General features: G+C 42.3%; 2 protein-coding genes across 2 annotated transcripts; one reads left to right on the top strand and one right to left on the bottom strand.

Annotated features, from left to right (window-relative positions):
- Positions 1 to 255: 255 nt before the first annotated feature.
- Positions 256 to 4,617, bottom strand: kctd2 (potassium channel tetramerization domain containing 2). The gene is made up of 6 exons (XM_079493424.1): positions 3,883 to 4,617; positions 3,654 to 3,762; positions 3,414 to 3,505; positions 3,112 to 3,207; positions 2,547 to 2,672; positions 256 to 2,409 (listed from the first exon to the last, which is right to left on the bottom strand). Exons 1-6 carry the CDS (start codon positions 4,243 to 4,245, stop codon positions 2,380 to 2,382), a joined length of 816 nt encoding a protein of 271 aa, XP_079349550.1. The 5' UTR covers positions 4,246 to 4,617; the 3' UTR covers positions 256 to 2,379.
- A 742-nt stretch (positions 4,618 to 5,359) lies between these two features.
- tubgcp2 (tubulin gamma complex component 2) lies at positions 5,360 to 27,854 on the top strand. The gene is made up of 18 exons (XM_079493400.1): positions 5,360 to 5,496; positions 6,339 to 6,499; positions 7,558 to 7,686; positions 8,812 to 8,988; positions 9,123 to 9,282; positions 9,987 to 10,194; positions 10,482 to 10,681; positions 12,596 to 12,785; positions 13,481 to 13,626; positions 14,898 to 15,078; positions 16,639 to 16,819; positions 18,347 to 18,519; positions 20,681 to 20,809; positions 20,920 to 21,040; positions 22,840 to 22,983; positions 23,503 to 23,616; positions 25,634 to 25,797; positions 27,237 to 27,854. The coding sequence occupies exons 2-18, from the start codon at positions 6,350 to 6,352 to the stop codon at positions 27,310 to 27,312; spliced, it is 2,643 nt and encodes an 880-aa protein (XP_079349526.1). The 5' UTR covers positions 5,360 to 5,496; positions 6,339 to 6,349; the 3' UTR covers positions 27,313 to 27,854.
- Positions 27,855 to 27,984: the final 130 nt, after the last annotated feature.

Here is a 27,984-nt window from a genome sequence, read left to right on the forward strand (position 1 = left end):
ACATTCTGTTGCATCTTGTTCTTAGAATATATTGTGGTATGGTGTACCGGTTATGTTGTACTATTGCTAACACAGAATTGTTATCTTGGTCATCGCACCAAAGGCTATATATATATATATATATATATATATATATATATATATATATATATAAATAAAATATAATCAAATCAAATCAAAATTACTGAATTCTCCTGCAAATCTTTTACAAATTATTTGAATAGATATGCAACTGAATGTTGGTCCTATGTTAAGAGAATAAAAACAGCATAAAAACAGGACTTTTGTTTAGATAAAATAGCAACTTAACACGTGCTAAGAGAAAGATACAAATTGGTACCCATCTACTGCCACAAAGAAGTGAAGTCTGGAATAAAGATGTTTTTTTTACAATTTCCACTTTAGCTCAGAAAATGTGACACATTGAATGAAATAACATAATCAGAGCATGAGTTGTGAACATGTACATTTCAGCCCATGCCACAGTGCTACACTTCACTGCAAAATCAGACAATGCAGTCAACTGGTTATGAATTTGAAATAGAGGCAAGAGTTACAGTAAGCTGGACAAGCACTACTGCCAAAGTCTAACCGGAAGTTCTGGTAGGCTGGACAACATCTCGCCTTGTACATCCTGTACTTTTGGTTAGAAACAGTTTGCCAGTAGTTCACTTGTTTCCAATCTTTATATGCTTGTGAGATGGAGTTAAAACTGGGAACACGTTTAGGCAAGAGCGAATGAAAATTGGGAAAATGGCGTTAAGACAAGGAGAGAAAGGACATTTCAGGTTTTGAGGCAGCGTACCGATTGGCCATGGTCCAACAATTTCCAAAAGGAAAATGGGCCTTTCGAGATCTTTTAGCTCAAGTTACAATTTTAGATATTTTTTAAGATGTGCAACAGAACAAAATAGGATGCTAAAGAGAAATGTATTTTTTTCTTCTTTTAGGAACACCACAGAAAAAAATGTGTTGCTGGAAAAACATGGTGGATCAGCAGATCTGATATTTCAGCCACAGACAGAATGCCAGAGAGGTACTGCATAGTGCATACAGAAACTCACACACCCTTATCATTCAGGGGTGGAAAACCCCTCAGCTAAACTGTTTGTGAAGACTGATCATTTGCCCTCATTTAAATAGAATTACTCACCATAATACACAAATATATGACAACTATGATACAGAAAATCAATAATTACACCACTTGCATTCAAATTTTCATATAGTTTCATCATGTAGCCTATATAGATTTATATAGATTCTTCACATGCCTTGACAAATTGTACACGGGTGTAGTTTTTTTAGTCTTTTGAGTCATTCGTTTTCTTTTGTGTTTAAATTATCCTCATCGCGGCTGCAACAAAAGAAAAAGGAGTGCTCTCCGTCTGAAAATGGAGCAAATCAAGCTAGATGGTGAGGAGTGATACACAATCTCCTTTGAACTGAACAAAGTCATAGCCTCTGCAAGATGAAGGATTGGGCCCTCCGTCCTCAGTTTAAAGAATGTGAGGGAGTGTCACTGTATAGTGTATACCGTGAGAGAGAGAGAGCATGCAGAGACAGTCATCATACTGCCTGCTGTAGCTCCTCCTGTTTGCTGCTGGACCTCCTGTCTCCTTAATCGTGGTGTTCTGTGACGTGGTGATGAGGTGGCCACTGGCCACACTTTACCCTTTTGCCTCTCCGTCTGTCCTCCTCCCCCTTCTTTGGGAGGTCAGAGGGGGAGAGGGAGGGTAAAGGGGTGAGAGGCTGTTACGGGTCACCCTGCTGGTAACTGTCGGGGGGGGGTTAAAACAGTGGCTCAGTCAGAGCAGTTGTATTCGTTCTTTTCTTGTGCCCTTTCAGAGTCCTGAGGAGACGATCACAGATTTCTGCCACAGGGATCCAGACTTATGGGGGGGTGTGGTGGTCCAGTTAGGTTGCAATGATGTATGTGGTGATGATGATGAGGATGATGATAATTTAGCTGTGTCTAGGGTCCAACACAAGACTATCATAAGATCATATGAGCCTGAATTACTGTGGCTATGACCCTTAGAAGCCCTAGCTCTCACCCCAAAAACGACCATAATCTATTTTTTGTTTCAAATCCCCCATGAATGTTCCATAGCTTAATGAGGATGCAGGCGGGGGGGGGGGGGGGGGTTGTGTTGCAGCACTTTAGGGAAGGGGGACGCCGGAGATGGAGAACCCCCATTGTGGAAAGGCACACCAGAGGACCGGGCAGGGTTGGGGCTTGTAAGAGGAAAGGAGGTTGGGGTTGAACTCATGGACCATGGCTGGAACTGCAGAAAATGTCAAGGGTTCTTCTTTTTTTCCTTTCTTCGTAAAGTGTTGTTTTAGCTCAGGATTCTGGTCTGATCTGGTCTAATCTCTTCACATCCGTGAACCTCTCTCCTGGAGGATCTACAAGGAAACAAGGGGGGGGGGGGGGGAAGTCAGAATAGAAGCCAATATTGTCTGGGATACACACACACCATCTGAAATGTCAAATTTCCTCTTTCTCCTCCTGACATCAGTGAGTCACATTGTGGATAGCTCACCTTGGCCTTCTCGGTGGGCTCGATGACAATGCCGTTGGTGGAGTTGTTAAGCTCCCGGGAAACCACGCATAGAAATTCAGCCTGGTCCTCGTTGCCATAGTTATAAGAGGAGCCAATGCTTATAAGCTGAAGGGGGGGGGGGGGGGGGGGGGGAGACAGACAAGAAAAGGTGGGTGTGATATGAGGCTGTCAACCTTGGAGAAATGTTAAAGCTCCCCATCTTCATCTTCATACAATTTCATGGAATTGGCTAGTATGCTACATTTCAAAATGTTGTATACTCCTGTGAAATGTGGCAGCAATGGTATTTAGTTGCCTTAAAGCTGTAAGGATTAAGGAAAGGGTAGAAAAAGCTGGTGATGCGATGATGGAATAAACCATGTTTAAATATATATAATATATAGATATAATATATTGAAGTTAACCAGAGAATATATCTTTAGGAATTCTATGACATTAGAGAAACAGACTGTTGAGGACCACCGTATTAACCCATCTGAAAACGCAAGCTTGATATAAAACCCTGTAAACAAGCCATTAAGTGCAAAGTCAACTTTTTTCCCACCTGCTCAAACTTCCAGCCATCTGACATGGTTGAGACCATCTGTGTGAGTTCCTCCTCTTGGCACTGCAATACTCGATACACATGTTTCACAGGGCCCTGTGTGACACACACACACACACACACACACGCACACACACACACACACACACACACAAGAGTAATGTACACCATGTACATTTGTAATTACAGATTCATCCACTCCCAAAAACCACTAACATTAGCTCTGGTCCATAGCACTAGAAGGAGCTATTTTAAAGCCATGGACCTGAGCTACACTAACATTATTCCCAGACCTATTATACCTGAGATGTTCGGTTCTCATTGTCCCGGATCCTCTCCTTAACCAACCTCACTAGCGATGCTATGTTGTAGAACTCTGCTTCCTCAAGAACACCTATTAAAAATAAAAAATAAAACTTGCATCACTTAATTAATTCTGCTTTCATGCCATGTTTATTTCTAAAAAAAACTTACACTTTAAAATTGATAGTATTTCACAGGATCTACTCAAAGATATGGACATGTTATTTTTTTTTAGTTACCATCCTCTGCCAGATTCTTATCCATGATTAGTTTTCCATGCCGAAGATAATTCAGGATGGGGCCAAAGTATGTGGGGTCTCTGTCAATCAGGTAAGCTCCCGTCTCATCCTATTATGAAATACAATAAAGTTTATTGAATAAACCAAGTGTGGTTTAATATAAGATATGTGATATCTGCTTTGTCTGGGGAAAAATGACATTAACAACACAATACGCATTTTTGCTCACTTTGTCCGAGTCTAAATCAGGGTCCTCTTGGCACAAACGGTACAGGAACGATTTGGGGTCCCTGCACAACGTTTGTTTGGTCGTGATGAAATAGGTGCCCCCGACATTCAGGCGAACCCAGCGAGATCCCGGCTTGTCCACGGGCTCTGACGGGGAGCTCGGGTTGCTCTTCGCCGGGAAACCGAACACCGATGACCGGCTCGCGCCGCTCGAACCCCCGGGACTCGACGGCTGGTTGTTCCGCGGCGGGATCACGAGAGTGGGCGACGCCAGCCGCACGGACGCCCGCACATCACCACGGTGCTGCTCGGGTTGCTCTATAGTGCTGGTGGTGCCACTCGATTCCACATGCAGTTCGGCCATATTTAACACCCCCCCCCCCGATCGTAAAAAAAACAAAAAAAAACACACGATTAGCTACACTGCAGAGAAACGATTTATTTACCCGATTTGTAAACAGAGCACAGCAGAGCTATTATTCTTCGACAAGGTGGCTGGCATTAGGGCGTTGCTACTACACACACAACACCACACACATCCCCGATCTCCTCTGTCCCGAACGAACCCCGCCGAGAAGAAAGACAGACACCCGATGGTTATGTCCGAGGAAATGTAAACCGTGTGTGCCACATCGCGTTTGATCTGCACCCTAAAACAACAAACTGGTCATTCTTGTTTATTCAAACGTTAATCAGAGACGGGGCAATTCTTCCGGGTTGTTGTAACGTGATTGCTATTTACTTCCGTTGTCATCCCCCTTTTTTCAAAATAAGTCATATAATGCAGTTCCATAGAGACAGTGGTTCCCAAAGTGGGGTCCGGGGACCCCTAGGGGTCCTTGAGGGAGTTTCAGGGGGTCCCTAGCTAGATGATAGATAGGAACCAAATGGACCCTTATGGGTCTGTAACTCAGAGAGTGTACACATGGGACCAAATGGACCCTAACAGGTCCATTAGGTTCCTTTTGTACACTCTCAAAGTTAAATCAACATTGATTTTACAATATGGGGTCCCACCGTCCCAGAGATAGAAATGCCATTAAATGGGGGTCCGTCGTAGACTAATGCATGTAAAACTGGGGGTCCTTATAATGGTTGAGAATCACTGCTAGTCGCTAGAGCCGTAACATTCTTCTCTTATGGGGGTCAGCGGGCTAATAAATGTCAATTTGGGGGTCCTTGACATGAAGAAGTTTGGGAACCACTGCCATAGACATATACTGTATATCTATGTGCAGTTCAACAAAAATGCTGAACTTAAAGGACCACTTCACCACTTTTCAACCTATGATACAATTCCACACTTTGTTTCAGTTCAGAGACCCTTCCACCAGTGACATCATTGTTAGGCAGATTTTTTTTAAACAAAAAATATAATAATAATAATAATAATAATAATACATATATATATATACAGGAAAGTAGGCTACCATGCAGTGAACAGACGTTGTCAATCAAACTTTTATTTTGAAGGCCGAGAGCAAAACGCTGCTATAGTAACGTTCAGTCACATCCATTGGTAACGTTCGTCAGTCAGATGCGCGGCGCGCTGCGTGTGTCTCTCTATCTACTCTACGCTACGAACACTGGATGTGGAATACGACCGGCGACCGATGTAATATCAATATATTTGTTACTATCCTAGAGTTTGAGCGTTTATAGTTGCATTGTGGTGCAATCTGCTGTCTTTGGTCTCATTCATTTTTAGCTGGCAAGTGAACATTAGCCCACTGGCTAGCTATAGACCAGTGGTTTTTAACCGTTTTCATATCAAGGTCCGTTATTTATTCAGCATTTTAGCCACGGACCATCATTTGATGACATTTAGCCTCAGACCCAAAACTTAGAATAGCCTATTTTGTTGTCGTTGGATAAGATTTTGTCCACAATTCCATGCTGTTGGCCACATTCTAATGTTTCTGTAGGGTTATTACTTGATCATCTTAGTTATAGCCCCTGAGATAATAACAATAGCTTGAATAGCGTCTTTCATGAACCCAAGGACACTCACGTTTTACATCAAAACAATAACAACTATTTGCCATAAGGGGGAAAGAGAGAGAGAGAGAGAGAGAGAGAAGAGAGAGAGAGGAAAACCATGTACTAATGTGTTTGTATGGCCAGGCCAGCTCAGTGGACTTAAGTTGTGGTTTGAGTGTCCGCCCTGAGACTGGGAGGTGGGGTTCGATCCCCGGCCGGGTCATACCAAAGACTCAGAAAAATGGGACCCATGCAATGCTTTGCACTGCCTTGCTTGGCACTCAGCATCATGGGTTGGATTGGGGGTAAGTCCCTGCGACAAGTGCGACATACTAGAGACATGTCCAGGGGGTGCACTTGTACATCAAACTGCCTCATGCTACAGAAACAGGAGATAGGCTCCTGCCCTATGGGCCTCATGTGTTTGTATGTACGGTATAATGTTTGCTTTGATCGGCAGCATCGTTGTCTTTTCAGCTGTCTGAGCCATGAGTGAGTTCAGGATCCACCACGACGTCAATGAGCTCCTCAGTTTGCTTCATGTCCGTGGAGGTGAGGGAGCAGAGGGCTACATAGACCTGCTGCAGAAGCACAGGACTCCCTATGTCACCACAACGGTGTCATCTCATAGTGCTAAGGTAGGACTCCCTATGTCACCACCACAGAATCAGTGGTAAGTGGGCATTACAGCGGTCAGTTGGGTCAGTGATTCCATAACCCACTGTTTCCCAAACAGTGTCGGGACCCATTTGTGGGTCACGGACACATTGTTATATGGGTCCCCTTAATTATTATTATTACTTCAAAACATTTTCAAAACACATTCCCAAAAACCAAAACGTTTCATGAATTAATAACAAAATTCAATGATTTTTCTTCCCAGTAAGGTCTTGAATAAATTAAAGAAAAATCTAAAATTCCATAAATTAGAACAAATATTTAAGTAAGTAGTGAAAATAGCAGAACTACAAGCTCACAACGTGGCGCAAAGCGACACATTCTGAGCTTGTAGATCAGCTATTTTCACTAGTTTGGGTCCCGGGCGAATATCAATTTCTGTTTTTCGGTCACGGGCTGAAACGTTTGGGATCCACTGCCTTAACCCATTTTGACCTGAGATCATATTCTAAAAATGTCTTCTACATCCTGACAGTTTTCTGAAAAAGCTATGTTTCTATGTCAGTGGTTCTTCGATTTTTCAAAAATAGCAGACCGACAAGCTTGTAGCGTGTAGATCTTCGATTTTTCAATAGCTAAAGCATAACATAATGCTAACACCAAAAGGGGTTCCCGCCCCAAAATGGGTTAACTACTGTATGGATCATGGAACCCTTACCTAGAATGGGTTGCTTGCTGCTCCTATTATGTTTGTGATCTCTGTTTATGAACTTGGCTGCTTCCAGTGCAAAGTCCAAACTCAGATCCAAGTCGGAAATTGTTGAAGAACGTCGGGTTTGGATGAATGTGAATCTTTTTAAAGATATGTTTTGGGCTTTTTTTGCCTTTATTGATAGATGTATATTGTATAGTAGGTAGACAGGAAACGGGGTGAGAGATGGGGGAGAAGACAGTAAGACACACAGTATAAAGTTTGTCGGGATCGGGACTCGAACCCGCAACACACTGTCATACTGGATTACCAGCCAAGGTGCCTGGACCGCTAGCCCATTTATGTGACACTGTTGTTGTTTTACAGGTGAAAATCGCAGAGTTCTCGAAAACTCCTGAAGACTTCTTAAGGAAATATGATGAGGTCAAGTCTAAAAATGTCCGCAGTCTGGACCCTCTGGTCTATGTACTGTCCAAGCTCAGTGAGGACAAAGAGGTATTTATTTATTTATTTCTAAGCCTCTATAGAGCGTCGCAGTCCCGCCCCCTACCATGGCCCAGGAAATGAATCCCAATGCATTTTTCCAATAGACATTTCAAAAACGGACAAAGCCAACTCGAGTCGTGACAACTCATGACAACACAAACAATATTTTGGACCAAACAAATAATTACAAAGAAGAAAAACAACAAAAAAAGTGTTGTAACCTGCCGTTTTTTTCTTCTTTCTAATTATTTGTTCAGCCCAAAAAATTGTGTTTGTTGTCATGATTTGTCACAACTCCAGTTGGCTTTGTCCGCGGCGTAAACGTCTTTAAATAAATACTTTCTGAAATGTCTATGAGGAAAATGAACAGAGAATCATTTCCTGGGCCATGGTAGGGGGCGGGACTGCGACGCTCTATTGCCTGTCTCAGCTTCCCAAGACCACAATGCTAAAACCCACCCCAAAAACGATTGTCCAATCCAAATAGTTTAGCAACCGTTGCTAAGGATGGCAAGCTTTCGTCACCTCATAGCTGTCACTGTTATTGCATGGCTGTATTGTTGAACACATACACAGCTTAATGTCGGGAAAGTTACATGACTGACCCACCCAGGTGATGGCACTAATACTATTCACCGTAGTCTTACCGTGCATTACGTGAAAACTTTCGGATTGTGTTGTAAGTTGATTGAGTTGGATTCTGTTTCTCCCTCTAACATTTCCTCGTATTTCTAGTTTATTCAAATAATGTCATGCACATTGTCCAGTGCATAGCCTTCCTACTGCAGGGCTAGTTGACTAGATTTAGAAGACATTTTGCTACTGAAATGATCAATTATTTATATGGGGAAATCCCGTAATTTAACATGCATGGGTGATCGCTTAACAAAGGGCTAATTGCTGTCTTGAGGCATTACCAGAGATATTTGTTGAATTTGTACCATGTTGAAATTTTAACACCACCCATAGAGTACTCTCAGCTGGTCAAAGTAGCAAACATTAATGGAAATGAACGGGGTTTATGTGGTCGAGCCGCTATCCGGTCAGCTACTGGTTCACCCCAAAACAGTGTTTTGAGGTATCTTTTCTCAAAAAACATAATATTTTTTACTTGGCGTGGTGGTATTTCCCTAGACACTTCAATGTCTGCAGCAGAATGCCAAAGAGAGGTCGGAGTCCTCTGCAAACACAACTTCGACTACAACCACCAGCTACACTCTTCCAACAACCACCACAAAGATGTCCATGCAGGAACTGGATGAGTTGCGTAAGAAGCTTGGAAACGTCGCAGCCAGCTCCAACGTTCCTCAGGTTGGCAATTTGTACTGATATATCGAATAATGACAGTCTATATAAATTATATTTTTAAGCTAGTGTTGTAAGTAAAAAGGGAACATGTAGAATACTGTGATGAAATCCACATCTCTTTTGGAATTTGCTTGCAGTCTGCTGAGGTCACACGGAAGATGCTAAGGGACAGACACAACAAAAAGAACCCGACGCAGCCAAACCCTGTGTATCCTAATTGGGTCTATGACCGACCTGCTCTGATAGGAGATTTCATCACCACCTCCACGTCCGTGGCAGACCCAATTGTGGCTATTGGTAGGCTTCACATGTGGAGAGGACTCTTCCATTCACACATTTTCATTATTGCCTCACTTAATTATAAAAAATCACACCTGTGTGAACTGAGTGGTGCAACTCTCCTCTCTCCCCCTGCCTCTCTCTCTCTGTCTCTCTCTCTCTGTAATTAGCAGGCAACAGTGCAACACTATCTCTCTCTCTCTGTTTCTGGCACAACAGCGCCACTTTTGCCCCTACTGGTACTCTAAACATAGTCACATAGGTTAGGACGGACATTGCTGTTCCTTGGAGTGGTTGCACCACTCAAAAATGTGTCGACAGGACATTTTATGAAAACATTATCTTAACTTGATAACACAAGTGGTGTTGCACTTGACTAGATGCTGTCAAAAGTTGAATTCCTTCAATTATTTAAGTTGGTTATGTGTACCATTTAACTCAAGTATTGAAATGTTTAGTGACATAGGGCCCTATCATGTGCCACCCCATATTCCTAAACTTATTTGACATTTTTTACTTTTTAGATTCGACACGTTGTGAGCTTGTAGTTTGGCTATTTGAACTAGTATTTTTAATAGGTTTTTTAAAATAGTAAAAAATGGCAAATAGGTTTAGGGATAAGGGCTAAGGGATGGCGCAAGATATAGCCCGTAGTGTTTAACTGTTCTCACTTCTCCATTATTGCTGTTGACATCAGTGACGTAGCCCACATCTCTGTTCAGGCACCATGCCCCTGACGGCTCAGGAACAGGCACTTGTGGAGGACCTGCTGTTTGTGCTGGTCGGAGTGGACGGGAGAGACGTCACAGCCCAGCCTGTGCTGGGGAGGCAGAACCGCTCCTTCATTGTCGACCCGACACTCGACATGTCCATCAAGGAGCTGGTGAACCGGATATTACCAGTTGCCTCCTATTACTCCACCATAACACGGTGAGCAGAGAACGAAGAGTAAATTGGGCTTAATCTCAAGTCAAAGTATCACAGGCTGAAATGATCGGAATATCTGAAATAACTACCATTGACTCATCTTGCAAGGGATGTCACCACATTTGTGGCACTCAAGTCATGGGCAAGTTCTATCAAGCAGGTCTGAAGTAGAATTCATACATATTAATGGAGAAATGGAGAAAAATGCCACACTATATTCAAGACAAATTATGTGGTTAAGCGTGCCAACAGGCTCACCAATTCACAATTGATATTTTTCCCCCCCACAGTTTCACAGAGGAGAAATCGTCCTTCGAGTATGGCCTGGTGAACCATGCTCTGACAGCGGCCATGAGGACCCTGATGAAGGAGTACCTGATCCTTGTCAATCAGCTTGAGCATCTCCACAGGCAGGGGATGCTGTCCCTGCAGAAGCTCTGGTTCTACATTCAGCCTACCATGCGCACCATGGAGATATTGGCCTCCATAGGTTAGACTTGGACTCATTTAGTTTTGGTCTACTCTCTACTGCAGTTCTAACCATTCTCTTTTACATGCAGGCCAAACGGGTCATATTGTAAAGTATCTACTGTTTGCACAAAGTCAAAAAGAGGGCTACTTAAAGGACCACTTCACCACTTTTCAACCTATTTTCATATTATTGGTCCTCACTAATGTTCACGATAAAATGCCACAATTCTTTTCTACTCGGTCTGTGTCTCATGGGAGGGCTGTGGGCAGTTCAGAAACCCCGTCCACCAGTGACATCATTGATGGGGAATCCAAGCCAATATAAACTGCAGGCTTTCTATTCCTTGAAAAGTTGCAATGCGTTAATGGAAGCCATCGTTCTCACGATAGTAAAAATCTAAATATTTTTTGAAAAGAAATGTTGTTTAAAAAGATATCTGCTTAACGATGATGTCACTGCTGGACGGGTTTCTGAACTGCCCACACCCCACAGCTCTCCTATGAGACACAGACTGAGTAGAAAACAATGGTGGTAATTTATCATGAACATTACTAATTAGTGAGCACCAATTATATGAAGACCAGCTCAGTGGCCTTGTGGTTAGAGTGTCCGCCCTGAGTCTGGGAGGTCGGGTTCAATCACCGGCCGGGTCATACCAAAGACTCTAAAAATGGGACCCAATGTCTCCCTGCTTGACACTCAGCATCAAGGGTTGGATTGGGGGTAAGTCCCTGCGACATACTAGCGTCATGTCCAGGGGGTGTACTTGTACATCAGGCTGCCTCACGCTACAGAAACAGGAGATAGGCTCCTGCCCCTATGGGCCTCATGGCTCGGCAAGGCTACTTACTTATATGAAGAGAGGTTGAAAAGTGGTGAAGTGGTCCTTTAAGGCTACACAATAAGCACATATCACATTGATCCCTGTGGCAATTAATTCTGATGCATTATTTGCAACCAGACTCTTTTCCTTTGAACTTAGTCTCCCAGGCAGAATATCCTCCCAGGCTGCGAGTACTCCACCCAACAAGCACCACTAATCAAATGGTTATCTTTAGGTTTATGTAAGAGATAGTTATTTTAGGGCCATTGTGCCATGGTTGGCATTTGGTCCGGCAACCCTAGGGGATAGGGATTTGTGCTAGCCTCCGAGGAAGTGGGAAATGGGTTGAAAGCTGATGGAGAGCACCTACTAAATACCGTTCCTGTCCATTAAGAGCCGCTATTGTGTCAATTTAGACAACTTATCACTTAAAAGGAATGAAATGTGATGCCATTTGTTCAGTATGTGGGTTTTTTTCCCAACAAAAAACAAAAAAAACCACACCCATGTGAACTGAGTGGTGTAAGGTCTTATATAGACTGATCAGCTGTGGTCTGACGTAATGTCTGACGTAATGAAATCACACCCGTGTGAACTGGGTGACCATAGCAACGTGCACATTTTTTGGTACGAACAGACAGACAGACCGACAGACAGACAGACACGTAAACTAACAAAGCCAATTGTAGGAGTGGTTTACACCACTCAAAAAAAGGACAATACAAAAAAGAAAAGGAAAAAACTAAAACAAAAACAAGGCTGCATTTTTCATATTACAGGGTACATTCATTGACATCCTCATACATTATCGCTAGGCTGAAAGAAGAGATCCCACTTTTATAGAACTTATCCTCTTGTAATCCTTCTAAGTATGAATGTTAGCTTTTCCATAACATACAGTTCCTCAGTAATGTCCATCCAATGTTCTTTCGTTGGTGGGTCCTGTTGGTACCGGCGTCGTGTGAGTTGCTGGTGTTTTTGAAGGGTTTCGATCCAAATGACCCTGCAATTGATTGACAAATATTCATGGCTTGGCATTTCAAAAATAGGTCGTCATTGTGTCTAAATGGTTTACTGTTTCATGTTGTTTTTTTCTCTCCCCGCCACAGCGTCCTCGGTGGACAAAGGGGACTGCATGGGCGGCTCAGTGTTGAGCCTTCTCCATGACCGCACCTTCAACTACACGGGTGACAGCCAAGCCCAGGAGCTATGTCTCTACCTCACCAAAGCAGCCAGCGTGCCCTACTTTGAAATACTAGAAAAGTGGATCTACAGGGGCATCATCAAGGACCCATACAGGTACAGTGGTCCAAACCAGTGTTGCTTTTTGACATTTCTATTTTCGTTTAGTCATAGTCTTTGGAGTGAAACTTAGTTTCTTAGTTTTAGTCACATTTTAGTCACCTGGAATGTTTTAGTGTCAGTCTAGTTTCAGTCGACTAAATGTCATGAGATTTTAGTCGACTAAATCTACAGTTGATTTAGTCGACTAAAATGTATTTTGGCGGGCCTTGATGCCGTCGTAATGACTGATTTTACACTTGCTGAAAATAGCCGATCTACAAGCTCACAACGCGTTGCAGCGCGACGCATTGTGAGCTTGTAGATCTGCTATTTTCAGCATGCAACCAAGTGTAAAATTACTTACACTGGATCTCTTGTCCACTAGTCCCTCACTAACATTTTTGTCTAGTTTTTATTTGTTGACGAAATTGTCTGTTATAGTCATGGCTTAGTTTTAATTTAGTTTCCATTTAGTCTTTGTCGGTGAAAAAAGGCAGTCGACGAACATTTTTCGTCTTAGTATTAGTCGACGAAATCAACACTGGTCCAAACTAAAGGACTAAAGAATAACAGTATCAAATAAATACATAATACTACAAGAAAAACGGTGTAGAATAACGACAACAAAATATGCTTGGCTGTCAATTATGAATCGTTCAGCAATGCATTTGCATCTAAATATGTTGTGCTTCAATAACCTTTTCCTGCAGTGAGTTCATGGTGGAAGAACACGAGCTGCAGAAAGAGAACATTCAGGAAGACTACAATGACAAGTACTGGGATCAGAGATACACAGTTGTACAGCATCGCATTCCGTCCTATCTGCAGAAAATGGCGGACAAAATATTAAGCACAGGTAAGAGGGTGGGTGACTTCTTGTAAGGCCGCACTCACACATTCACGTGCAGCATGCAGCCGCCCCATACACACCCATTCATTCATAAACCTCTTAATCAATTTATTAACACAGGAGAAAGAAAATCCTCAGCTTGGAAGTTACAACTGTGCGTGATGTCTTCTGCAGGTTTAACCTTGGGGTTAAAGCAAAGTTAGGTTTAATGTCTCGTTATATTTTAGCTACGCAAACCCTAATGGCTCTGGCTTGAGGAAGTAGGATTTCCCAGCATGCACCAGGATGCAGGCAGTTATGTTCATAGATATTTAAAAAATCACACCTGTGTGAACTGAGTGGTGCAACTCCCCCCCCCCCCCCTCTCTCTCTCTGTGTCATTAACAGGCAACAGTGCAACACTATCTCTCTGTCTCTGTTTCTCGCACAACAGCGCCACTTTTGCCCCTACTGGTACTCATAGTCACATAGGCACATAGTCACACAGTCACATAGGTAGGTGTCACATAGGTAGGTTAATACGGACATTGCTGTTCCTTGGAGTGGTTGCACCACTCAAAAATAGATGCCTCATTGGCCGCTGCAGTTCGTTGGAGCCATGTGTGTTGAAGGAGGGGCGGAACAATTTACACTGGGGGAGGAAGTACGCCGGAAGTGTGGACGGCACGTTACGTCACGCTGTCACTCGAGTGATTACTGGCCAATCACAGCACATCTTTTACCGGAACTTATCAGACCCGAACATGCGCTCTGTGACGCACGATCATGCTTCCGCGGGGCTTCGCAAAGGAATTTCGGGAATGTTTTTTCCTCCCTTGAGCACATACGCTCCAGAGCCGGAAAGGGCGTCTACCGTTATACTGTATGTCAGGGTTCCCCAATTAATTTTCCTCAAGGGCCATATTTTGACTATTTTTGACTGAGTTTTTTATTTTTTCAGTAATGAATTAAAAATTGTTCTCAACCAGTGGTCCGGGGACCACCAGTGGTCCTTGAGGGGGTGCCCAGTTTGACATGCATAGGCTACTGACCCCCATTTAATGCCATTTATATCTGGGACACCCCCAGTCCCAGATATAAATGGGGAAATTCTTCCAGGGGCCACAAGGGGGCGCTCCGCGGGCCATGAACCCTGCTGTATGTCTATGGTTATGTTATTGTGTGTATCGTCTCTTATTATTTGTTGTTGCTTCTTCAGCACTCGGACGAAACCAGCCATTCTATACATACAGAATACGAGATTTTTTTTCTCTGTTTCATCCTCCGTGGTTCCGCAGGGAAATACCTCAACGTGGTGCGAGAGTGTGGCCGCGATGTGACGTGTCCCGATGCCAAGGAGGTCCTGTACACGCTGAAGGAGCGAGCGTACGTGGAGCAGATCGAGAAAGCCTACAACTATGCCAGCAAGGTCCTCCTGGACTTCCTTATGGAGGAAATGGAGCTGGTGTCACGTCTCAGGTAGGGCTGCAGACAGTGGTGAATTTTCTTTTTAACTTATTTTTTATATACTTTAACCCATTTTGGGCGGGAACCCCTTTTGGGTGTTAGCATTATGTTATGCTTTAGCTATTGAAAATAGCAGATCTACAAGCTCATAGCGCGCCACTCGGTGGCGCGCTATGAGCTTGTAGATCTGCTATGAGCTTGTAGATCTGCTATTTTTGAGAAATCGAAGAACGACTGACATAGAAACATAGCTTTTTCAGAAAACTGTTAGGATTTAGAAGACAATTTTAGAATCTGATCTCAGGTCAAAATGGGTTAAGTAAAAGTATCAATACTGCAATATAGAAATTCTCTGTTAACCCATTTGGACCTGGGAACTGATTCTACAAATGTCTTCTAAATGATGACAGTTTTCTGAAAAACCTATGTTTTATGTCCGTGGTTCTCAACCTTTTACATGTCAAGGACCCCCAGAATTATCTGTATTTGGCCTCCATCTGAAAATATGTTGTTCCAGGGACCTCCCCAGAAGCAAATATTTGAGCTAAAAATGTTCACTGTGAAATATATTCAAAGATTTCCACACATTTTCACGATTTTTCAAAAATAGCAGATCTACGAGCTCATAGCGCAGCACTCTGTGCCTGCGCTATGAGCTTGTAGATCTGCTATTTTTCAACACCCAAAGTTTAAAATAATGGTTAAAGTGGTTAAAAGCTATAAGGCGACACCGATGCGGCCTCAGGTATAACTGGGTTGATAGGCAAGCGCAAACACAGGATTCAATTTGATTGATCCCCAAGGGAAAATTAGGTAAATCATAAATTAAGAAATTAAGAAACTATATAGATTAATGTTCGCCTAGCTCTCCACTTTCTCAACTTTACAGACTTATATTTGAGGAATGAAAGATGTACCGACCGAGTAGGCTTGCCCCGATCACGTGATCGGAAATCGTGGCCGATCACGTCACTTTCAAATGATCGGGAGCAAAAAAACGTGATCGGGACATCCCTAGTATCAATATTATATCCATATCATGATATTAGACTGGATATTGTCTGTGATCTTGGATATTGTACCATTGTGATATGGCATAAGTGTTCTATAAAATATAAATATCGAATCGGGAAAAATCGGTATCGGCAGATACTCAAAATGAAATGATGGGAATTTGATCAGGAGCGAAATAACTTGGATCGGGACATCCCTTCTACCGAGGAAGAATGATGTTAACACTTAAACTACACTTAAACTTAAGGTGGCCTTACACTAGCCGATAATCGGGCATTTTTGACGCTCGGGGGGTGCCCGACTCAATCGGGCACCCCCCGCGCGCGATCGGCCCGATCAACATCAAGAATGTTTGATATTTGCTCGGCCCCCGCTCCGATTATCCTGTAGTGTGTGGTGCTGTCAGATTTCAAATGCCCGATTATCGGCTAGTGTAAGGCCACCTTAAGTCTGATATATCGTAAATGACAGTTTTATGTGCCGTTTACATTCCAATAAATACATACAAATGTGGAACTAGGCTGTTTTTTTTTGTTTTTGTTTTTTCTCCCCTCCTAGATCAATCAAACATTACTTTCTAATGGACAAAGGGGATTTCTTCGTCCACTTCATGGACCTGACAGAAGAGGAACTGAAGAAGCCGGTGGACGACATCGTTCCCCCCAGGCTGGAGGCTCTGTTGGAGCTGGCGCTGAGGATGAGCACGGCCAACACCGACCCCTTCAAAGACGACCTGAAGGTCGGTGCAAAGTCGGCCTGTGGTGGAAAAAAGTACTCGCATGTTTTACTTAGGTAAAAGTATCAATACTACAATGTAGAAATATACTGCAAGTAAAAGTCCGGAATTCAAAATGTACTTGAGTAAAAGTACAAAAGTGTTGGTATCAAAATGTACTCAAAGTACCAAAAGTAGAAAGTACTCATTATACCGAATGTCCCATTTGAAGTTTTCAAATGTTTAAATATCTTTTGAAAATGGCATATCTACAATCTCACAATGTGTCGCGATGCGATGCATTGTGAGCTTGTAGATGGCTGAAATGTGTATAGTGGTTTATGTTTTGTAATAATAATCAAAATGTACAAAGTAACTAGTAACTAAAGTTTTAAAATAAATGTAGTGAAGTAAAAGTACAATATTTGCCAAAAAAGTAAAAGTAAAAGTACTAGAAATTGGAAATACTAAAGTAAAGTACACAGAAAATGGCAGATCTTACAGGTACAAGCTCACAGCATGTCATTTCTGTTGTGTTTGTTTCAGCTGCTCCATCTGCTGGTCAGAAATAGAATGCCAGAGATAGATTGTGATTCAAGTTCATGGTGTTCTGGGCAGACTATTTGAAATAGACTAGAACAAGCTCTGTACAACACTGGTGCTCCTGCCAAATGTCCCCATCACCTTTTCAGTGTATATAGAAAATAGCAGATCTACAAGCTCACAATGTGAAGGAAGCATTGTGAGCTTGTAGGTCTGCCATTTACAAATGGTCAAAATGTATATAGGGCTGAAGTGGTTAATGTATGTTTTGGAATAATATTCAAAGTAACTAGTAACTAAAGTTTTCAAATAAATGTAGTGGAGTAAAAGGGCAATATTTGCCTCTGAGATGTAGTAGAGTATAGCAAGTAAAACAAAGCAATTGTACTCAAGTACAGTACTTAAGTAAATGTACTTAAGTAACTTTCCACCACTGCTGCTTCCTGCCTCTCGATGCGTGCTAATGTCCATTCACTGTGCTCTGTGGTGTCCTGTTTCCTGTGTTGTTTTTGGCAGTCAAATTTTAGTTTTACTAGTCAGTCTTTTTCATTTAGTTTGTCACATTTTCACTTGGAATGTTTTAGTGTTAGTCTAGTTTTAGTCGACTAGATATCATAAGATTTTAGTCGACTAAATCTACAGTTGATTTAGTCGACTAAAATGTATTTTGGTGGGCGTTGATGCCATCGTAATGACTGTTTTACACTTGCTGAAAATAGCCGATCTACAAGCTCACAACGCGTCGCAGCGCGACACGTTGTGAGCTTGTAGATCGGCTATTTTCAGCATGCAACCAAGTGTAGAATGACTTGTACTGGATCTCCTGTGCACTAGTCCCAACATTTTAGTCTAGTTTTTATTTGTTGACGAAATTGTCAGTATAATTAGTTTTAGTCATCATAGCTTAGTTTCCATTCAGTTTTTGTCAGTGAAAAAAGGTAGTCGACGAACATTTTTCGTCTTAGTTTTAGTCGACGAAATCAACACTGCCCGGCCGTGTCCCCACAGATCGACCTCATGCCTCATGACGTCATCACCCAGCTGCTGAGGGTGCTGGCCATCGAGACCAAGCAGGAGAAGTCCATCATCAACGCGGACACCACCGAGGCTGCCCTCAGCGGCCTGGAGGCCTTCTCCTTTGACTACATCGTCAAATGGCCACTCTCGCTCATCATCAGCAGGTATATTGATTGATTGATTGATTGATTGATTAATGAGCGTTGCGCCTGTCACAGACATGCGCAGAGCAAGTTCAGTCAGGAACCCTCAGTGCAGTTGCTGCCGGCCCCAACCTGGGCAAGACCTACGCTGAAAAGACGGAAGTTGCGGGATTTTAGCGGAAGTATCTCCCAAGGAAATGACGTTGATGCTTTACAAATAATTTTACATTCTCCGCGAATGAAACAAGTGTTGTGATTGGTCGGGAAAATATCGTATCCGGGGGAAATACATCTGATGGATGTTCCGGAGGATACGTCCGCCGATAGCTTCTTTGCCTTACGTTGTGACCAGGCTCTTCTTCTCGCAGAAAAGTAAGCCTGGGACCGAGGCTATGCCGGCCCTGTAATTCACCCTTTGTCAGCCTTCTGATTGGTCCCTATTTAAACTGGAAGTTTGCACTGCTCAATCGGCTTGCTTACTTGCTGCTGCACACTGATACTGCTGCGCTGCTGCCTGCTTAAACTTTTGCTGCTCACCCTCCTCCACAACTGAGCCATACCGGTAAGATGTTGTCGCCTGGATCAACGGCAGGTCTGCTCCAGGAGGGGTGCGACAACGCAAGCGTAAAAAAAAAAAGTCAGTCACGTGCGTGTGCACGAAATGAGCGTGACAATTTCATGGGACCGTGCCCACATGAAAACGATTACGTTGTCGCCGATCAACTTTTTCCGTGCGTCCAAAAAAACCGCAGGCCTCTTGTTGAAAATGAATTACTAGGCTCGTTAATCGCTGCCCATCTGAAAGGACCTTAATGCTGTTATGGAAGGGTCATCTTGCCAAAATTGTTGTTGTAGTTTCACCATAAAGTGCTCGGAACATAAATAAAAAATAAGGACAATTTATGAATAAGTGGAATAAATAGTTGAATTAATTGTCTCCACCAGGCCGAAGGCATGGGGAGAGAGTATGTTTTGCACTCCGTCCGTGTGTGTGTGTGTCCGTGTGTCCGTGTGTGTGTCCTTCCGTCCGTCTGTTACCAGCTAATCTCCGGCACCGTTAACCCGGTCGATGCCAAACTTTGCACACACACTCCCTGGATGCCAACGATGAACCTCTGCCCCACATTTTCCAGAACGGCCTGTTATAGCGCCACCAGGAGGCCGCTTTGTGCAAAACAAGTTTTTGGAAAGTACACCTACAGATTTTGTCCAAACATCACACAAATTGGTACACAGTCTCTCTAGAGCCATTCAACGAAACAGGTCTTTCAGATTTCTCAGACTCCATCCTGATTGGCTAAGATTGGCTTCCAAAGTTCGCAGGAGTGCTCAGTTTCAAACAAAATGCTGCAAATCATGAACACATCATGTGATTTCCGTGAAATTGTGCACGCACATTCCCACTAGGCCGAGGAAGAAATGCCACATGAACATTTTCAACTCAGCCTCATGGTGGCGCTATAACTGGCCGAAAAGTGTTTTTACCTCTAACTGCATGGATCTGTGGATAACTTTGTATGCCAACTCCCTAGAGGCCAAGGAAAAACATTTGCCTGGAATTTTTCACATCTGCTCTTTATAGCGCCACCAGGAGGCCGACATATGTAAAACACATTTTTTAATATTACTCCTTCAGATTTTATCCAAATTTCTCGCAAATCAGTACACATGTTCTCCATAGTCATGTGATCAAGACGGGTTTGTTTGATTTATCATAATCCACCCTCATTGGCTACGATTGGCTTCTAAACTTTTCAGGAGTAGCCTGCTTTGTACCCGTTTTGTACAAATCGCCACAACTACTCAACGCAGCGTCCGATTGCGGTGAAACTGTGCATGCATATTCCCACTAGGCTGAGGAAGAAATGCCACTTGACAGTTTTCGAATCAGCCTCATGGTGGCGCTACAACAGGCCAAGCCGCGTCTCACACACACACACACACACACACACACACACACACACACACACACACACACACACACACACGTTTATATATTACTCCTACACATTTTGCCAAACATCACACACACTGGTGGAGACCTGTGCCCGGAAGGGCACTTTTTCTAGTTTCATTTCATTTCAGTTTGTTTCTACCACATAAAATGCTGACTCGATACCAGATACTGTTCAGATATTTTACTGCAAATCAGTGATCATGTTGTGCCTTCACCTCTTCACAGGAAAGCGCTCACTAGATACCAGATGCTGTTCAGGCACATCTTTTACTGCAAACATGTCGAGAGACTGCTGTGCAACGTGTGGATCACCAACAAAGATGCAAAGCAGTACTCCTTACATTCTGCTAAATGGTGAGTAAACCGTCCCTTATTAGCATCCCCAGTTTCTTATTGAGTGTTCGTTCATTTGAGCAAATCATACCTCCGCACCATTTTATTCTGACCTGCCTTTCGGCGTGTAGGTTTGCCGGGGCGTTTGCCCTGCGACAGCGCATGCTGAACTTTGTGCAGAACATCCAGTACTACATGATGTTTGAGGTGATGGAGCCCACATGGCACATCATGGAGAACAACCTGAAATCGGTGAGTTCCGGATTAATAATACTAATAACAAGTAAGACGCGCAAACGCGGGAAGCGAACGCAGCTCGTAAATTGCAATAACAACAATTAGAATAAATTACGTACTTTTTTTAAGGTTTTTTTTAAGTTCTCTTTTTTTAAGGTTTTTTTAAGATTATTTTTAAGTTAAGTTTTTTTTAAGTTAAGTTTTTTTGTTAAGTTAAGGTGTGTGTGTGTGTGTGTGTGTGTGTGTGTGTGTGTGTGTGTGTGTGTGTGTGTGTGTGTGTGTGTGTGTGTGTGTGTGTGTGTGTGTGTGTGTGTGTGTGTGTGTGTGTGTGTGTGTGTGTGTGTGTGTGTGTGTGTGTGTGTGTGTGTGTGTGTGTGTGTGTTTTTGTGTGTGATACAGCTGCGCGCTCTGGTGGTGGGCGGGTGGTGTTACAGCGTGACAGACAGACAGACAGACATGATCTGCTGGGTCTCATAGTAAATGCTCACTGCGTTCGCAATCACTGCGTTCGCAATAATGTCTCAAACTTATATAGCGCTTTTCTAAGCCATTTTGACCTGGGAACGATTCTACAAATGTCTTCTAAATCATGACGGTTTTCTGAAAAGAAAGATTTGTGCCACATGTTCACGATTTTTCAAAAATAGCAGACCTACAAGCTCGTAGCGCGCCACTCGGTGGCGCGCTACGAGCTTGTAGATCTGCTATTTTTCAATAGCTAAAGTGTAACATAATGCTTTAAACACCAAAAGGGGTTCCCGCCCAACATGGGCTAAGAAGCTTTAAACGGGGGGGAAAGTGGAAGAAACAAAAATAAAAACAACTTAATTAGGGGGGGAAAACACTAATAGTTTAGGAATAAAATAATTTAAAGACAGTGGAAAGTGTTAGATTGTAAGGATTGTATCCTTGTATCTCCACATTTCAACTTTTTATGTTTATTTTATTTTGTGTAAATGAATGCCCTATGAATGCCCTAATGTCATATTACAGTGTAACACAAAATGAGCGCAAATAGCCAATCTACCCCAAAGGTTTTAGGTTAGGTTTGAAAGGTTAAATGCATGACAGTTAACAGAAGAAAAAATTGGAAATTTTTATATAGCGCCTTTATCCAAGGCGCTTTACAGAGATTGTGCATTACATTCACCCATTCACACACCGATGCCAGAGGAAACCATGCAAGGCACCAACCTGCACATCGGGAGCAATTAAGGGTTCAGTGTCTTGCTCAAGGACACTTCAACACTAACTCCGGGGGAGCCCGGGTTTGAACTGGGAACCTTCCCATCCGGTCACTTTACCTCTGAGCCACCCTTAGTTTTATATTCAGCAAAATATTTTTATTTTACTGGAGTATTTCCCATTTTCTGTACTTTTACTTCTACTCCTTTACATTTGAGAGGCAAATATTGTACTTTTACTCCACTATAATTGTGTGCATTGAACACTTTAGTTACTAGTTACTTTGTAGATTTTGATTAATATTTCAAAACATACCACAGCCCTATACACATTTCAGCCATTTGAAAATAGCCGATCTACAAGCTCACAATGCACGGCGCGTTTTGAGCTTGTAGATCTGCTATTCTCAAAGGATTTTCATACATTTGAGAACTTGGAATAGGACATTATGTATAATGAGTATTTTTTACTTTTGGCACTTTAAGTACATTTTGATGCCAATACTTTAGTACTTTTACTCAAGTGCATTTTGAATCCTGGACTTTTTTACTTGTAACGGAGTACTTCTATATTGCAGTATTGATACTTTAAGTTAAACTTATATTACTTAAAATCCCCCACCACTGCAGGCGTCCAACATCGACGACGTCCTGTGCCACCACACCAGCTTCCTGGACAACTGTCTGAAGGACTGCATGCTGACCAACCCTGAGCTGCTCAAGATCTTCCAGAGGCTCATGTCCATCTGCTTCAGTTTCACCAACTGCATGCAGGTTGGTCATAATAATGTGTTAATAATACAGGTTGGTTCTCAAACCTTTTCATGTCAAGGACCCCCAATTGACACTCATTAGCCTGCGGACACCCATTAGAAAATATACACCAAGGACCCCCATTAGAGAATATTTTTACAGCTCTAGCAGTGATTCTCAACCAATTTAATTTCAAGGACCACAGGTTTGACCTGAATTAGGCTACGGTCCCCCATTTAACCCATTTTAGGCGGGAACCCTTTTTGGTGTTAGCATTATGTTATGCTTTAGCTATTGAAAAATAGCAGATCTACAAGCTCATAGCGCGCCACCGAGTGGCGCGCTACGATCTCAGGTCAAAATGGGTTAATGGCATTTATATCTATGGGAACCCAATGTATATTGTAAAAATCAAAGAACCACACTTGTAGTTAAAAAAAACAACAACATGAAGAGGAATCAAGGAGCCCATTTTTCCCACTCAAAGAAATCAAAGCAACACATTCAACATGACTAACCTCTTTTTGCCTTTTGATGTAGCGCTTCACCCAGAGCATGAGGTTGGACCGGCTGTCGCTGGAGCATGTCATGAAGGAAGGGCGATCCCAGGCAGGATGCTCTGAGGACACCGAGAAAAAGAAAATAACCACCAAGGTACACTTCAAACTGTCTATTGACCGATTCACTAAGCAATTTACACTGATATTTTGAGCGTACCGGGATTTCAGAAGGCCATTTTCTACGTTGCGTGTGCCGTTTGCCTGTCGGCTCCGAGGCTGACTTACTATATCAGGATCAAAGCTTGCGTAAATGTATTTAATATGCTTTAGTGTTGCATACTGAATCAATTACACTCGTAGGAGAACCCAGAACCCGGATGTTTTGCGCATGCGGGCAGCCATTCACTTCCTTGTTTACGGGCCGACAAAACTTGCTATTATCTCTAAATCTTCGGCGCTCTCCGTAGTTTGTAGTTCTGTCCTAATTTCCGACTTAACCAAGCCAATCTCCTTTGGAATATTAACGCTTCTAAAGAGAGATCAGACTTATTAGCGCAAGGTATTAATGGAACATTATACCTCTCGGTTTTGGTGGGAAATGGAAGGCAGGCTTTTCAGAGTAAAATCTGATGGGCTCTCTAGCACATTTATTTTGAAAAATTCCAGGGCATAAAAAGTGTTAGTCCCAAACCTCAAATAAAATATGTATGTGCTCCAACATTGGTCGGCACACTACAACAATATAGCCTATATATATATATAGGTCTATATATAGCCGAAACTGATGCGTTTTTATCCATATTCTATGGTTCACATGACGGTCTGACATACTGACTTTCTGTTTCAGGGCTAATTATATCAAAAATAGAAGTCCACACACTGTTTACCTCCATTTATGGAGGTAAAATGGGCGGAGATGTTGTACTACATGTGGCGAACCCGAGCGAAACGCTTGGGAAAGAGAGTCCCCGTGAGATTGAGCGTACTGAAAATACGCACTCCTTTAGTCACTGTATTTACACCTGTGTGTACATTTCCTTGGTGAATCAGGCCCCATTACCTTTTGTCAATCTTCATTCGTCCACTTTTACTGTCCTTCATACTTGAAACAGTCTCTGAAACCATTCACGTCCCCATGTGTCCACACATACTCAACATCCCTACCTTATTGTTCCCAAAAGAATATTTTCTGAAGTTGGACGCAGGTCATTCCACTACAAAGCTTCATCTGACTGGTATGGAACAATCTTCCGCTTTCACTCGGATCAATTAACTCTCTTGGCCGCTTCAGGACTTCCCTGTATTCACATCTCCAAACAACCTGATCATGCTTTTGATAGTATACTGCCTGCACATACGTTTATTTCTAACTTTGATGCAGGTATTAGTACTGTTTTCTCCATTATTTTTTGTATGCAAATGAGGTGAGGGGCCGGGGCTGTGGGTGGGAGATGGTGTCTGTCTTGTGTATTTGTACTGTATATTATGTTGCACCTATATGTGTTTTTGTATTGTGTACTTGCACTGTATGTAATGTTGTAGTTATGTGTATAGGACCGTTTAGGACGCCCTCTAGAATGAGATGCTGCATCTCAAGGGGCCCCATCCTCCCAATACAATTCTGACATTGATATTGTACTGATGTGGTTTGAAATTCAGTGTTGATTTCGTCACTGAGGAAAACTAAATGAAAACTAAACTATGATGACTAAAACTAAGACTAAATATATTGACAATAAATAAAAACTAGACTAAATTGTTAGGAAGGGACTAGTGGACAAGAGCTCCAGTATAAGTCATTTTACACTTGGTTGCATGCTGAAAATAGCAGATCTACAAGCTCACAACGCGTCACACTGAGACGCGTTGTGAGCTTGTAGATCGGCTATTTTCAGCAAGTGTAAAAACAGCCATTACGCGAATACAACGCCATCAAGGCCCGCCAAAATACATTTCAGTCGACTAAATCAACTGTAGATTTAGTCGACTAAAATCTTATATTTATTCGACTAAAACTAGACTTAACACTAAAACATTCCGGGTGACTAAAATGTGACTAAAACTAAATAAACTATTCAAGAGACTGACTACAACTAAAATCAAAATTTGCTGCCAAAAACAAACACTTGGTTTGAATGCATTTCTGTCTGCCCCGTTCTCCCTGGCTGTAGCTTCAGGTTGACCATGTCGACGCCCTTAAGTCCGACCCCGGCTTTGAAGCTGCCATCAGCAAGTTTGACAGCAACTTCAGCGCTCTGCTGCTCGACCTGCTGGACAAACTCAGCATCTACAGCACCAACGACTGCGAACACAGCATGATCAACATCATCTACAGGTACGCTACCAGTGGTGTAAAGCAGGGGTTCTCAACCTGTGGGTCGTGACCCCTCGGAGGGTCCCGAAATTATTTTTTGGGGGGGGTCCCCAGATGATTAAAAAAAAGAGAGAATTTTTTTTTTTCCTCTTTTTTTCGGGCAACTGAATGGCTGCAAAATGGAAATTGAGGGTTTACATAGGCAAACACATACTTTCCTTAATGATTATATCTGGTTTCAGTATATATGATGGTGAGAGGGGGGCGGGGGTCGTGAGACATGGCCAAAGCATTTCCGGGGGTCCCCAGCCAAAAACGTTGAGAACCCCTAGTGTAAAGTAACAAAGTACATTTACTGTACTTCTACTCCACTACATCTCAGAGAAATATTGTACTTTTACTCCTACATTTATTTGACACCTTTTAGTTACTACTTACTTAAAAAAAAGAAAATGCACCTCCATATTTTATGCTACATCAGACATGAATAGGTTAGAGGAGAAGCAACAGGGAGACAGAGATATTTGGACTATATTTGGAAATGGTTTCAAGCATTTAAAAAGCTGAAACATTTCACCCATGATGATTACGTTTCCCTCTTCTCCCCTAGTGTATTCATCTTTTCTTTATAGGGATGCACGATTAATCTGTAGCATAATCGGAATCGGCCATATCGGCCATAAAAATGCCGTATCGGAACGGTCTCAAAATAATACAGATTATACATTCGGTTTTCACCAACAAAAAATAAATAAAAATTAAAAAATGATTCTACATTTAATTTGTGTACTCAGGTCTTGAGCCAAGCCTCTAGGGCCTAGGCTTGTTTTCAATGTGGTCCTCTGTATAATATCGGAATCGGGCAGAATCGGTATCGGCAGATATGACCCTCCAAATAATCGAAGATCGGATATCGGTCATAATTTCATAATCGTGCACCCCTATTTTTTTGAGTGGTGCAAACCACTCCAACAACTGGCTTTGTACCCGTGTACCCGCCGTGTTTGTTCGTACCAAAAAAACGAGCATGGTTGCCATGGTTAGCAACCAAAAAAACGAGCATGGTTGCTATGGTTAGTATGTGACGTCACTGACATCACAGATATCACGTCAGAGTGGAAGAATTAACTCAGTTGCACCACTCAGTTCACACGGGTGTGATTTTTATATTCATATTTGACCAGGTGTGATATGGCTTTACATCTCAAACATGCAACTTTTTTATTTGAAACATTAGAAACATTTTAAAATGGTTTTTCAATAGCTAATCTACAAGGTCACAACATGTCAATGTAGGACATTTTAACTATTTTAAAATGTTTTTCAAAATAGTAAAACATGCCTAAAAGGTTTAGGCATAATAGGTAGTAAGGCTAGAAGAGCTCAAACTCTAAAGTGCTGTTAATAATATAATATACTAAATATAAATGCTAACTGATTTATTTGTTGTGATTCCTCAGGCTCGATTTCAATGGATTCTACACTGAGCGCCTGGAGAGGATGGCTATCGAGAGGAGTCAGAAAGCAGCTGCATAGCAGCATCTTCAACATTTTAGTCCTGTATAAACGCTCCTCCAAAGGCTCCAGCAATAATAACAACCCAAGTTTACTCATGTTTGCCTATCCGTTCAATGCTGGCTACCCGCACAAAATAATATTCATTCTTATGTAAAAGAAGATTTCATTGTATATGTATACATATATATGTACTGTAAGAAATGTAATTGTGTAACTGTTGGACAATTACTTGTGCTCTTAACATTTGCAGTATACATACAATGCTTTAATTAAAGTGGACTGTACATTTTAAAGAATGCTGAACTTTCTGAGTACAGATCTCTTGTGAAGTTGTACGACTCGGAACATCTTATTTTTGCTTCATTGTACGTTGTTATGAAGCTTTTGTCAAGTGCCTGCTACCTCTTCAAAGATCTGTCAATCAAGAATAACTTTTATAAACGTTTCAATGTTTCAGTTACATCTTGGGATGACCTGACGAAGATGTAACTGAAACATCGAAACGTTACTTGTCGCTTTATTACTTGCACCCTGTTAATAAAATAAGGGCTTAAACTGTCTGAGCTGCTCCGGTGCCTCCTTTTCTCCTGTAACCCGTCCTGCCTCTGAGATGCACCAGACTGGCCTGAGGTAGGCTAGACTAGGTGCGATTGGAACTCCCTTCTGGACAAGAGGTTAACCTCTGTGATC

The sequence above is a fragment of the Electrona antarctica genome, assembly GCF_951216825.1.
Source record: "Electrona antarctica genome assembly, chromosome: 22".
Classification (NCBI taxonomy): domain Eukaryota; kingdom Metazoa; phylum Chordata; class Actinopteri; order Myctophiformes; family Myctophidae; genus Electrona; species Electrona antarctica.

Excerpts from the sequence above, each read along its gene's own strand:
- kctd2 (XM_079493424.1), bottom strand. The coding sequence starts at position 4,245 with ATGGCCGAACTGCATGTGGAATCGAGTGGCACCACCAGCACTATAGAG. Across the intron at positions 3,763-3,882 it reads CTGATTTAGACTCGGACAAA|GATGAGACGGGAGCTTACCT; the intron begins GTGAGCAAAAAT and ends ATTTCATAATAG. Across the intron at positions 3,506-3,653 it reads TAAGAATCTGGCAGAGGATG|GTGTTCTTGAGGAAGCAGAG; the intron begins GTAACTAAAAAA and ends TATTTTTAATAG.
- tubgcp2 (XM_079493400.1), top strand. The coding sequence starts at position 6,350 with ATGAGTGAGTTCAGGATCCACCACGACGTCAATGAGCTCCTCAGTTTG. Across the intron at positions 6,500-7,557 it reads TGTCATCTCATAGTGCTAAG|GTGAAAATCGCAGAGTTCTC; the intron begins GTAGGACTCCCT and ends GTTGTTTTACAG. Across the intron at positions 13,627-14,897 it reads GGACAAAATATTAAGCACAG|GGAAATACCTCAACGTGGTG; the intron begins GTAAGAGGGTGG and ends GTGGTTCCGCAG.